The 13,118-nt window shown below is 43.2% G+C and overlaps 1 protein-coding gene across 4 annotated transcripts in view; it reads left to right on the top strand.

Annotated features, from left to right (window-relative positions):
- UBAP2 (ubiquitin associated protein 2) overlaps positions 1-13,118 on the top strand; it is a 161,636-nt gene that overhangs the window by 48,850 nt on the left and 99,668 nt on the right. For all 4 annotated transcript variants that reach the window (XM_067464683.1, XM_067464682.1, XM_067464681.1 and 1 more), the window contains exon 2: positions 8,214-8,353. In XM_067464683.1, coding sequence (XP_067320784.1) covers positions 8,255-8,353 — 99 coding nt within the window. In that variant the 5' untranslated portion in view covers positions 8,214-8,254. The remainder of the gene's footprint in view (positions 1-8,213; positions 8,354-13,118) is intronic.

Below are 13,118 nucleotides of genomic sequence, written 5' to 3'. Positions count from 1 at the left end.
CCCTTATTGTACATGGCAATCTTTTTGCGTGTGCATAGTTTCTATGCAACCCAGATGGCTCTTTATAGTGGCTACCTGTTTATTTGTTTATGGCATTTGTACTGCTGGTTTACAGGGAAAACCAGCTGATCCCCAACCCATCTAAAACACAGACATGTGCCTTTCATCTCAAGAACAGACAAGCATCCCGAGCTCTGAAGATCACCTGGGAAGGAATCCCACTGGAGCATTGCAGCGCACCCAAATACCTGGGAGTCACTCTGGACCATGCTCTGACCTACAAGAAGCACTGCCTGAACATCAAGCAAAAAGTGGGTGCTAGAAACAATATCATACGAAAGCTGACTGGCACAACCTGGGGATCACAACCAGATACAGTGAAGACATCTGCCCTTGCGCTATGCTACTCTGCTGCTGAGTATGCATGCCCAGTGTGGAACACATCTCACCACACTAAAGCAGTGGATATGGCTCTTAATGAGACATGCCGCATTATTACAGGGTGTCTGTGCCCTACACCACTGGAGAAATTACACTGTCTAGCCAGTATTACACCACCTGACATCCGCCGGGAAGTAGCAGCCAATAGTGAAAGGACCAAGGCAGAGACATCTCCAGCTCATCCCCTGTTTGGGTATCAGCCAGCACGTCAACGACTTAAATCTAGAAATAGTTTTCTAAGATCTACAGAGACACTTGCTGGAACACCTCAGCAAGCGAGAGTCCAAAAGTGGCAGGCTCAAACCCAGAACCTCAACCAGTAGCTGATACCAAACGAGAGACTCCCCCCTGGGCACACAGAGGACTGCGCGACCTGGAAGGCACTGAACAGACTGCACTCTGGCACCACGAGATGCAGAGCCAACCTTGAGAAATGGGGCTACAAAGTGGAATCCACAACATGCGAGTGTGGAGAAGAGCAAACCACTGACCACCTGCTGCAATGCAACCTGAGCCCTGCCACATGCACAAGGGAGGACCTTCTTGCAGCAACACCAGAAGCACTCCAAGGGGCCAGATACTGGTCAAAGGACATTTAATCAACTCTCATACTCACAAATTTTGTAATCTGCTTGTTTGCTTTGTTCTCTTAGAAATGTAATATAATTTGATTGGTTGTTCTGACACGACAAACTGCAACTTTTAGAATAGATTGTGAATGGTTAATTTGGCAATGTCCTGCCCTCTGCCTTGCAGTGTGCAAGTACACACAAAGAGGAGATGGAAGTGTGGGAGTGGATGGAGTCTAGCAAATGTTGGTTGCTCTATTCCCCCTCAAAGGTGAGATATGGAGGCCTTTGGGTCAGAAGTGGGCTTCATGTTGCTGTTAATGGCTTGAGAAAATACTCTGGTGATGGAAGGCATTGTGCACATTCTTTAAAAAGAGCTATACTAGGCATGGGCAAACTTTGGCCCTCCAGGTGGTTTGGACTACAACTTTCAAACTGTCAAATTTTTATTTGTCGTGTCAGGGCAACCAGTCAATTGTATTACATTTCTAACAAAACAAACAAACAAACAAACAAACAGACAAAACACAAAATTTGCAAGTTTGGTAGAGGCTGGGCTGAAGCTAGTGCAGAGAAATATAGGGACGGGGAGATGGAGAAAGTGCAAGGACCGGCCTAACAATGACCATAGTGGGGCCTGGGGCTACATACCCAGGACCTTTTAATGAGCGATGAGAGGACTGACCCCTCAGATGACAGGGGGTCAGGGACGAGAGTGAAGCGCAAGACCGAGTCCTAGTTAAGGCCTGGGTCTGGGACTAGTGACTGGTCATTTTTAAAATCTCGATGAAACCACAAAGTTTTCAAGTTCTTGAGAAATGAGGAGAGTGATGGGGTGTGTCTTATCTCTCTGGGGAGGGCGTTCCAGAGGCGAGGGGCCACCACTGAGAAGGCCCCCTCCCTCGTTTCCACCAGCCGGGCATGAGACGGTGGTGGGAGCAAGAGAAGGGCCTCCCAGGAGGATCTTGGGGTACATGCTGGTTCATAGAGGGAGATGCGATCACAGTGATAGGTGGGGCCCGAACCATTTAGGGCAGTGGTTCTCAACCTTCTTAATGCCATGACCCCTTAATACAGTTCCACATTTTGTGGTGACCCCCCAACCATAAAATTATTTTCGTTGCTACTTTTTAACTGTAATTTTAACTACTGTTATGAATCATAGAATCATAGAGTTGGAAGAGACCTCATGGGACATCCAGTCCAACCCCCTTCCAAGAAGCAGGAATATTGCATTCAAAGCACCCCTGACAGATGGCCATCCAGCCTCTGTTTTAAATGTAATGTAAATATCTGATATTCAGAATGTATTTTCATTCACCGGACCAAATTTGGCACAAATACCTGACACGTCCAAATGTGAATACTGGTGGGGTTGGGGGCTGGATTGATTTTATCATTTGGGAGGTATAGTTGCTGGGATTTATAGTTAACCTGCAGTCAAAGAGCATTCTGAACTCCACCAATGATGGAATTGAACTAAACTTGGTACCCAGAACTCCCACGACCAACAGAAAATACTGGAATGGTTTGGCATTGATTTTGAGTTTGGGAGTTGTAGTTCATCTACATCCAGAGAGCACTGTGGACTCAAACAATGATGGATCTGAACCAAACTTGGCATGAATACTCAATATGCCCAAATGTGAACACTGGTGGAGTTTGGGGAACATAGACCTTGACATTTGGGAGTTGTAGTTGCTGGAATTTATAGTTCACTTACACTCAAAGAGCATTCTGAACCCCACAAATGATAGAACTGGGTCAAGCTTCCCATACATAACCCCGATGCCCAACATAAAATATTGTGTTTTCTGATGGTCTTTGGCGACCCCTCTGACATTCCCTCATGACCCCCTCAGGGGTCCCAACCCCCAGGTTGAGAAACACTAATTTAGGGCTTTATAGATCATAACCTGCACCTTGAATTTGGCTCAGCAACTTAGCAGCAGCCAGTGGAGCTGTTTTAGTAGGGGTGTTTTGCGCTCCCTGTAGTTTGCTCCAGTTAGGAGCCTGGAGGCTGGATGGCCATCTGTTGAGGGTGCTTTGAATGTGATTTTCCTGCTTCTTGGCAGAGGGTTCGACTGGATGGCCCATGTGGTCTCTTCCAATTCTAGGATTCTATGATGCTTGGTGGAAATGAGAACAAACATGGCACTAGTAAAAGAGCATTATTGTTGGGTGTGTGCTATTAACATTGGAATTATTTTTAGAAGAAATGAATATTGACAAATACAATGAATCACAAATGTTCTTGGTTTTTCTGAAAAGGTGGTTTCAGGGCAATGGAATCTTATACTTAGATACCTGAGTGAAGCTGTGTGATTATTCTGCCTGGGAAACCAGGAATGGGGATGCGTGGCTTCACCCACTGATGGGAAATAGAAAAATTAAGAACAAATGACTCAGAACGATGAGAAGCCTTTCTGAGACGAGGCTGTGTTCCAAGCAGGTACTTTGGCCTCTCTGCCTCCCAGGAGAGCTCCGCTTTTGTCTTGAATGGAACCACATTTTGAAAGTTCACAGCCGTATGAACGAATTAAGCAAATTCTGCCCACTTTGCAAATGATAATTTCCATGGATATTAAACTTCTCCCCTTTTGCTCTCCAAATCGCTGGTATTTGCAGACGACTTCCCTGTCAGTCTTCTTACTATCTATCTATCTATCTATCTATCTATCTATCTATATATAAAAATGTTCTGTGCATAATGAGTACCTTAAAAACAAAAGAACCAATGAACGAAATCACACCAAATTTGGCAGCAAAACGTCTCACAACACAAGGAGTGACCATCACTCAAAAAATTATGATTTTGTCATTTGGGAGTTGTAGTTGCTGGGATTTATAGTTCACCTACAATCAAAGAGCACTCTGAACTCCATCAATGATGGAATTGAACCAAACTTGGCACACAGAACTTCCATGACCAACAGAAAATACTGGAAGGGTTTGGTGAGCATTGACCTTGAGTTTGGGAGTTGTAATTCACCTACATCCAGAGAGCACTTTGGACTCAAACAATGATGGATCTGGACCAAACTTGGCAGAAGCACTCAATATGCCCAAATATGAACACAGATGGAGTTTGGGAGAAATAGATCTTGACATTTGGGAGTTGTAGTCACTGGGATTTACAATTCACCTACAATCAAAGAGCATTCTGAACCCCATGAACGACAGAATCGGGGCAAACTTCCCACAAAGAACCGCCATGACCATCAGAAAATACTTAAGGCCATCCAATCCAACTCCCTTCATCAGGGCAAGAAAACGTAATCAAAGTCCTCCTGACAAAGCTACCCAGCCATAGATAGATAGATAGATAGATAGATAGATAGAAGATAGATAGATAGATAGATAGATAGATAGATAGAAGATAGATAGATAGATAGATAGATAGATATGATTCACACACACACAGATATAGTATCATAGATTTGAAAGGGACCATTAAAGAAAGACAAGGATATCTTGCATGTTCCAGGGTGGGCAAACCAGACACTCTCCACATCAACACTGACAAAGAAACAGCAAGAAATACTGTTTATCCATAACCATAAAGACATTACATAGATTAGAAACCAACACTTTCTCATTATTTTCCAGATCAACAGACTGGGCCACAGCAACACGTGGCAGGGGGCAGCTAGTCCTCTATAATAAGAGACATATCTTCCTCTAGCCCAGCGTTTCTCAACCTGGGGATCACGAGGGGGTTTCAGAGGGGTCACCAAAGACCACCAGAAAATGCAATATTTTCTTTTGGCCATGGGAAGTTTGGTCCAGTTCTATCATTGATGGGGTTTAGAATACTCTTTGATTGTAGGTGAACTATAAATCCTAGTAACCCCAACCCCCAAATGTCAAGTTCTATTTTCCCCAAACGCCAGTTATTCATCTTTCTTCTACAGTATTCAGTGGCAAAAATGTTGGTGTGTTCTGAATTAGTCCTTCTCAGCTGAGACTGGGAGTCTTGGTGGGATGCACAGTTTCTGAAGATTCATCCTTCCACAGTGACATTGTCATCTTGTAAGGATAATGTGCTGTCTCCTTTTGACCCCATGAGCCACATATGATCTGTCTGTGACCTTCTGGCATGCTAGTAGTAACTCTGGACTTCAGTGCTTTCCTAATCCTCTGTTCTGTTTGCTCATTAGCTTACTGTCAATCAGGTTGGAAACTGTAGGGACCCCAGGGGACAATTTTCAGTCCCAGGACCGATTGGCAGCAAAATGAAATGCCAAAAATTAAAAACAAAACAAATGATGTCTGAGTAGACAGTGCTGGCCCAACCCTAGTATTTCACATTGAAGAGTCGGCAAGCTTATTTTCTGCTGCTCTTGACACAATGGAGCAATGGATTCACATTGCAGGAGAACAGAGTCCACCTAAACATTAGGAAGAACTTCCTGAAAGTGGAAGTATGCTGCTGGTGGAATGTCCTTTTCAGGTGTTTTCAAAATAGTGTTGGATGGCCATCTGTACTTACTTACTTAGGTGATCCCTCGTTGGACGAGTAGGATAGTCTTCCATGATCAGTATTCTTGTGGATCCGTAAGTGGCTGTGGAGCCCTATTCTTGACCTGGATCTTCTCCCACAGTGAGCGCATTGGTTTCCAGGTGGAAGGCGGTCTCGGTCGGGGTTGGCTTGACGCGCCTTTCTCCTGGCGCGTTTCTCTCTTTCACTCTCCATTCGTGCTTCTTCAAATTCTGCAGCACTCCTGGTCACAGCTGACCTCCAGCTGGAGTGCTCAAGGGCCAGGGCTTCCAGTTTTCAGTGTCTATGCCAGAGATTTTAAAGTTTGCTTTGAGCCCATCTTTAAATCTCTTTTCCTGCCCACCAACATTCTGTTTTCCTTTCTTGAGTTCGGAGTAGAGCAACTGCTTTGGGAGACTGTGGTCAGGCATCCGGACAACGTGGCTGGTCCAGTGGAGTCGCTTCAATGCTGGTGGTCTTTGCTTCTTCCAGCACACTGACGTTTGTCCGCTTGTCTTCCTAAGAGATTTGCAGGATTTTCCGGAGACAACACTGATGGAATCGTTCCAGGAGTTGCATGTGACGTCTGTAGACAGTCCATGTCTCGCAGGCATAGAGCAGGGTTGGGAGGACAATAGCCTTATAGACAAGCACCTTGGTATCCCCCCGAATACCATCCGTAAGGTGGGTTTGGATGGTGTGTTCCTGCCTGGCAGAATGGGGTTGGACTGGATGGCCTCTTCCAATTCTGAAGGTAAACTGGCTTCCCTATGTCCATTCATAAAGCTAGGTGGAAATTGATCTTCTCAGTCATATCTCGCTGCAGTCAGTTCCTGTTAAAGACATTTCTCTTCCCGTCAGCCGTGCAAGAGTTCATGGAAATGCTGCATTTCCTTTAGCTTTGTGTGGTGAGATTCTTTCCTTATTAGATTAAAGGTTGCAGTTGTTGAGTGCAACTTGGTCAATAAAAATCTGAATTTGTCAATAGATGGAAAGAGAGGTTAAATGCTAACTGAGACTGTAGTGAGATGCCAGGTGACTGCTATAGAAATCCAAGATTGCAAAGGGCTTCTGAAAGCAATTGCTCTGGATTTGGGTGGGCTGCAGCAATAAATTCAAATTGCAGTTTGGTCATTGCTTGTGCACTGATTGGACACAATCTAACCTAGCAAAGTAGTGTGGTCTCCTTGGTGTGACTGTTGTGTGGGCAGATTATTTGTATGGCTATAGATGAAGGCAAGAACTGGAAGCCTGCCTTGTATTGTGTGGGATTTGTAATTTCATTTGTTGGCATTGTTGTGTACCTTCATGTCATTTTTGACTTATGGCAACCCAAAAGCAAACCTGTCATAAGGGGGTTTTTTTGGCATGACATATTCAGAAGAGGTTTCCCATGGCTAAGAGTCCTACTTCAACACTTGGACTGCTACACCATGCTGATTGCTCGGGATTTGAACCCAGTCTATCATCATCATGATCATCATTCCCGCTTTTATCTCTTGGTTGAGAGGCAAAGCAGCCTTCAGTGTGTGAGGCAGAAACCACCAATGCTTAGTTGTATATTCTGCCACATTATCCAGTGATAATTCTGTGTTGTTTATACTGTTAAAAATGCAAAATATCCAAAGAACTCTGCAGCCATTTTTTGTGCAGAAGTAGAGTTTGCTCCTGTGTTAGCATTATTTTGCTGTATACAAATCTTAGTTAGCGTTATTTTGCTGTATACAAATCTTTCCTGGGGAATTCCTGTTTGCAGTTCTATTGAGCACACCTGAAAAGAGTTGTCCTAAAAAGAAGAAGTGCAGAAAGAGACAATCCAAATGATTGATGTGATGGAGCCATTGTCTTAGGAGGAAAGGTTACACTTCCTGGGTGTCTGTAGTTTGGAAAAGTGCCAAGTCACGTGAAAAGTGATAAAATTGTGGATGCTGTGAAGCAAGCGAAGGTCTTTTTCTTCTCCACACAATGTGGAATATGCTATAAAGTTGAATGTTGGGACATGTATAAAAGTTAAAGGGATATGCTTTATTTTGGGTTTTGGAGGTGGAAGTGGTTTTAATGATTTTTTAATGTTTGTATTTTAATGTTTATATTTCAATGTGTTTACATGGCTTTAATTTGTATTATTTTATGTTTAGCATTAGCCACCTTGTGTCCCTACATTGGGAGAAAAGCGGGACAAAAATAAAGTTAATAATAATACTCCTTATAGTTAAAACTGCAGAATGTATTGTCGAAGGTTTTCATGGCTGGAATCACTGAATTGTTGTAGGTTGTTTTTTCGGGCTATATGGCCATGTTCTAGAGGAATTATCTCCTGATGTTTCACCTGCATCTATGGCAAGCATCCTCAGAGGTAGTGAGGATGCTTGCCATAGATGCAGGTAAAACGTCAGGAGAGAATGCCTCTAGAACATGGCCATATAGCCCGAAAAAACAACCTACAACAACCCAGTAAAATTGTAGAATTTGCTACCACAAGATGAAATGATGGTTGCCAATTTGCCTAGTTTTGTTCTTCTCAGCTGGACAAGTTCTGAGGCAGTCTGCATCATATCTTTCTGAAAATGAGCTTCTTGTTCCAATCTATGCTGAATAAGATTTGCATGTTGTCATTTAGTACACAAACTTACCTGCCTCTCCTGTCTATCTGATGTGGTCAGCTGTGCTCACTCTTTGGAAGCAGTGCTTATCTAAGTTGCGTTTCCTTTTTTTTCTTCCAGATTTTTTATTTTGTACATACATTGTTTTGTATATACTGTATATGATGACTTCGGTGGGCAGTGAACGGACTCGGGGCACTCGAGACAAAGCGCAAGTTCCAGCTACGCAGCCGACGCAACCACAGAAACCAGTAGTACAGGTAAGATGGGGTGCATATCCATGGGTCTTTGTTGTTCATTTGTTCAGTCCTCTCCAACTCTTCGTGACCTCATGGACCAGCCCACGCCAGAGCTCCCTGTCGGCTGTCACCACCCCCAGCACCTTCAAGGTCAGTCCAGTCACATCAAGGATGCCATCCATCCATCTTGCCATTGGTCGGCTCCTCTTCCTTTTACCTTCTACTTTCCCCAGCATCATTCCCTTCTCTAGGCTTTGCTGTCTCCTCATGATGTGGCCAAAGTACTTCAACTTTGTCTCTAGTATCCTTCCCTCTAGTGAGCAGTCGGGCTTTCTTTCCTGGAGGATGGACTGGTTGGATCTTCTCGCAGTCCAAGGCACTCTCAGCACTTTCCTCCAACACCACAGTTCAAAAGCATCGATCTTCCTTCGCTTAGCCTTCCCTAAGGTCCAGCTCTCACATCTGTAGGTTACTACAGGGAGTACCATGGGTCTTAACATGCATGAATAAAGGCAAAGTAACAATACTAGGAGGTTACTCCTTTAATCTCCAATAGGTTTACATACATAGAGTTGGGACATATGTCCCTCCAAATACTGCTGGACTGCCGCCACTCTCAGAATCTTAGGCAGTGTTGAGGAATGCTGGGAGTTGCAGTCTGGCCATGTGTAGTGAGCCTAGTTTCTACTCCAGTGTATCTGATGACATAGAATCGTAGAGTTGAAGGATTCCCAGGGCCATCAATCAAATGGTATTTTGCCTGACAGGAAGACATAATCTAAGCCCTGCTGACAGATGGCCTTCCAGCCTTTGCTTAAAAACCTCCTGGAGAAAGTGGTCCACTGGATTCCCAGACAGCAGTATATTCCACTGCAAACAGCTCTTACCATCAGGATGGAAGTTCTTCCTAATACTTAAGTGGAATCTCTTTTCTTGTGATTTGAATTCCTTGCTATGCATTTATCTCAGGGGCAGCAGAAAGGATGTTGCAAAAGCCTTCCTGCATGGGAGGGAATTGAACTAAAGGGCCCTTTGTGGTTCCAGAGATAGATAGATAGATAGATAGATAGATAGATAGATAGATAGATATGGTGGCGGCGTGATTTTTAATAGTGATTATAATGTTTATATGTTTTTAATGTTCACTTAATTTTAATTTTAAATCTTTAACTTAATGTATTTTAACTGTTTGTTGTTCAGGCATTGAATGTTGCCTTATGTAAAGCCATCTTTACATAAGGCCTCTACACCTTCGGGGTAGAGAAAGGTGGGATACAAATTGAGTAAATAAATAAATATAATATAATATTAAGCAGGAAGAACCCAATTTCTTACATTTGTAAGTGGAAACAGACAACCACGAACAGTAGAAGAGTGTATCCTAGGGTGACTGGAGGGCCTTTGATTTCCCCCATCCCCTTTGACATTGTTCAGAATGGGTTTTGGGAAGTAGAGCAAGATTTACTCTTGAGTTTTTTGTGAAGTATTTCTGAATGTTTTGATTATTTATTTATTTATTATTTACTGTGTTTGTATATCGCCTTTCTCAGCCTATCGGCAACTCAAGGCATTTACCAACAAAACAGTATACATAATATCATAATACAGATTTAAACATTAAAACAGTATAAAACACAACAAATAAAATAAAAAACAACATCATTAGCGTCTCCTTATTATCAGGCATTGTCCAGTTCCATCATCAAGTCGTTAGATTTCCTATATCAGTTACTCTGCATTTGTAAACGCTTGCTCAAATAACCATGTTTTAACTTGCCTCCGAAACGTTAAGAGGGAGGGAGCAGATCTAATCTCCCTAGGGAGGGCGTTCTATAGCCGAGGGGCCACCGCTGAGAAGGCCCTGTCTCTCTTCCCCGCCAGACGTACTTGTGATGAAGGCGGGACCGAGAGCAGGGCCTCCCCGGACGATCTCAAGGTCCTTGATGGTTCATAAGGGGAGATGTGTTCAGAATTATGCAAGTTATAGAAAATGTAGGCTTTTATAGAGATATTTCTGGCAGCTATAAGCAGAAACATTTCCCCCCTTCTCCCCCCCCCCCCCCCCAAAATGAATTTATCAGAAAAATCTTTTAAAACGTGAGTGTAACATCTTTTATGAAGAGAAGCAGCAGGGTGAATATTTTGAGCTTTGGTCAGCCATAAAAGCCCACTGGGTGATTTTGAGGAAAGCAATGCTCTCAGCCTCAAGTGAGAGGAAAGGTAACCCTTCTCTGAACAGATCTGACCAAGAAAACCCTGGGAGAGGTTTCTTTTAGAGTCACCATATGCCAGAAATAATTTGAAGGCACACCACCACAACAGCATCCTTGACAGTTTCAAAATTGCTTTGTTGCTTTAGGAACATGAAATACACTATCTCTTTCTGTGTTTATATATGTAAAAATATGATAGTTATACCGTTTTGTTTAGCATAAAGTTACAGTATTTGCTATAGTTCAGTCAGAAAATGATTACAAACTGAGTTCCCTTTTAAAAATGTTTGTGTTTTGTGACATTTGGGAGTACAAGGTCCTGCATTTGTAAGAATAGGGTGCCTTCAGGATATTTGGGCATTACTTCAGATATTCAGATATACAATAGTCTCGCTTAACATAAATGGGCCGCCAGAACGTCGGATAAACAAAAATGTTGGAAAATACGGAGTCTCCTCCTGCCCATTGTGGCACTAGTGCCCGGATGCGGAAGAGGAGCTTGGAATTCACAGAGGGAAGGAGGGAGGATGCTTCCACTTCCGGTCCTGCCTCTTTTCCCTCTTTTCCCCCTTTCCTCCCTCCTTCTCCTTGTCTTGCCTTTCCCCCTTATTGGGAATGGAGAAAGAGTTGGGGAGCGCCCATTTAATGGAAGGGGAGATTCTGGAGGAAAAGGGAGGCGTCAGATAAGGACATCGGATAAGACGGAATGTCGGATAAGTGAAGGTCGGATAATCGAGTCTTTACTGTACTTTTTACAGCTTATATAAACAAACGCCATCCCTTAATTTTTTGTTTGTTTGTTATTCTAAATTTCTTTCTGGAAGCAAAAAACAAAACAAAACAAAAAACCCCAAACACCCTATGAAAAAAATCCTGGGGGTTTTCCTCCAGTTTTTCCTCCAAGGCCTTCCCATCTCTCATCTTTTGCAAACTCTTCACCTTGGTGGCCTGTTTTGGGATGTAACTTTGAGATGTGTGTGATTATTTTTCCACAATGATAGATTATGCAACTGGCTTTTCCTGCTAATTATGGTTCCTTGAAGAGTGTTCTTCACTGTGACACCTAAAAATTGTGGCACCAGTGTGAAGTGCCACTTAGCAATCACATGAACTATAAACCTTGCCGTTCTTGCCTTGCAATTCAGGTGGCTCTTGGTTCATCACACTGAGCACTATAAATGACTTCAGATTTGATCAATTATCCACTGACACTTTCAGATTTATCTTTGACTGTTTTAAAACATTAGACCTTTCCTGCTTTCTAAAACAAATCCTGAGTCTTAGCAAAGCTGACTACATAGATAGGGAGGGACGGCATGTTCTTCCCTTTGATGTGAAGAGAACGTCTAGAGAAGAGGATATCCTGTTAAAAGCAAGACCCTCTGTTTTGTACCACTTCACAGAATACTCTGTGTAAAAGGATGCTGGTTTGACAGGACTCCGCTAAAGTCACAGAGAACTACTGTGGGTCATTGGGAAGCATATACATGGCAAGAAGATCCAGGTTTCTGTCCCAGCTCAGCCATGCAGATCCCTAGCTGGATTTAGAATAGTTTCTTGTCTTTCCACATTTTCTACTTTGAGGAGCTCTGATGAGGGATATGATATAATGAGGATGGGAGCTGTATATGCCCTTGCGGCAGTAATTGTTGCAGAAGACACTAAAAGTCCCTTGAGCAGCAATTAATACCTCGCCGGCAATTGCTTTTGTGTCCTTAAAGGCAGGCACTTGAGGGCAAGTTTTTTTTTATTGTGTGTCATTAGTAATCACTCTGTGCTCTTTAACATGGGTTTAATTTAACCTTCATAAGGTATAAATGCTTTAATTACCCAGAAGAGTTTAAGGCATCAAAAGTCCAAACTTATCTAGCAAAGCAGAACTGGCCAGTTGTTTCTGAAAGATCATCCCATGCATATGTGGCCATGTTGTTGTTCATTCGTTCAGTCGTTTCCGACTCTTTGTGACTTCATGGACCAGTCCACGCCAGAGCTCCCTGTCGGTCGTCACCACCCCCAGCTCCTTCAAGGTCAATCCAGTCACTTCAAGGATACCATCCATCCATCTTGCCCTTGGTCGGCCCCTCTTCCTTTTTCCTTCCATTTTCCCCAGCATCATTCTCTTCTCTAAGCTTTCCTTTCTTCTCATGATGTGGCCAAAGGACTTCACCTTTGTCTCTAGTCTCCTTCCCTCCAATGAGCAGTCGGGCTTTATTTCCTGGAGGATGGACTGGTTGGATCTTCTTGCTGTCCAAGACACTCTCAGAACTTTCTTCCAACACCACAGTTCAAAAGCATCTATCTTCCTTCGTTCACCCTTCCCTATGGTCCAACTCTCACATCTGTAGGTTACTACAGGGAATACCATTGCTTTGACTATGCGGATCTTTGTTGCCAGCGTGATGTCTCTACTCTTTACTATTTTATCAAGATTTGTCATTGCTCTCCTCCCAAGAAGTAAGCGTCTCCTGATTTCCTGGCTGAAGTCTACGTCTGCAGCAATCTTTGCACCTAGAAATACAAAGTCTGTCACGGCCTCCACTTTTTCTCCCTCTATTTCCCAGTTGTCAATCATT

The sequence above is a fragment of the Anolis sagrei genome, chromosome 2 (assembly GCF_037176765.1).
Source record: "Anolis sagrei isolate rAnoSag1 chromosome 2, rAnoSag1.mat, whole genome shotgun sequence".
Taxonomy (NCBI): domain Eukaryota; kingdom Metazoa; phylum Chordata; class Lepidosauria; order Squamata; family Dactyloidae; genus Anolis; species Anolis sagrei.
Note: the sequence above shows the minus strand (reverse complement) of the source record. Positions and strands in the feature narration are given on the sequence as shown.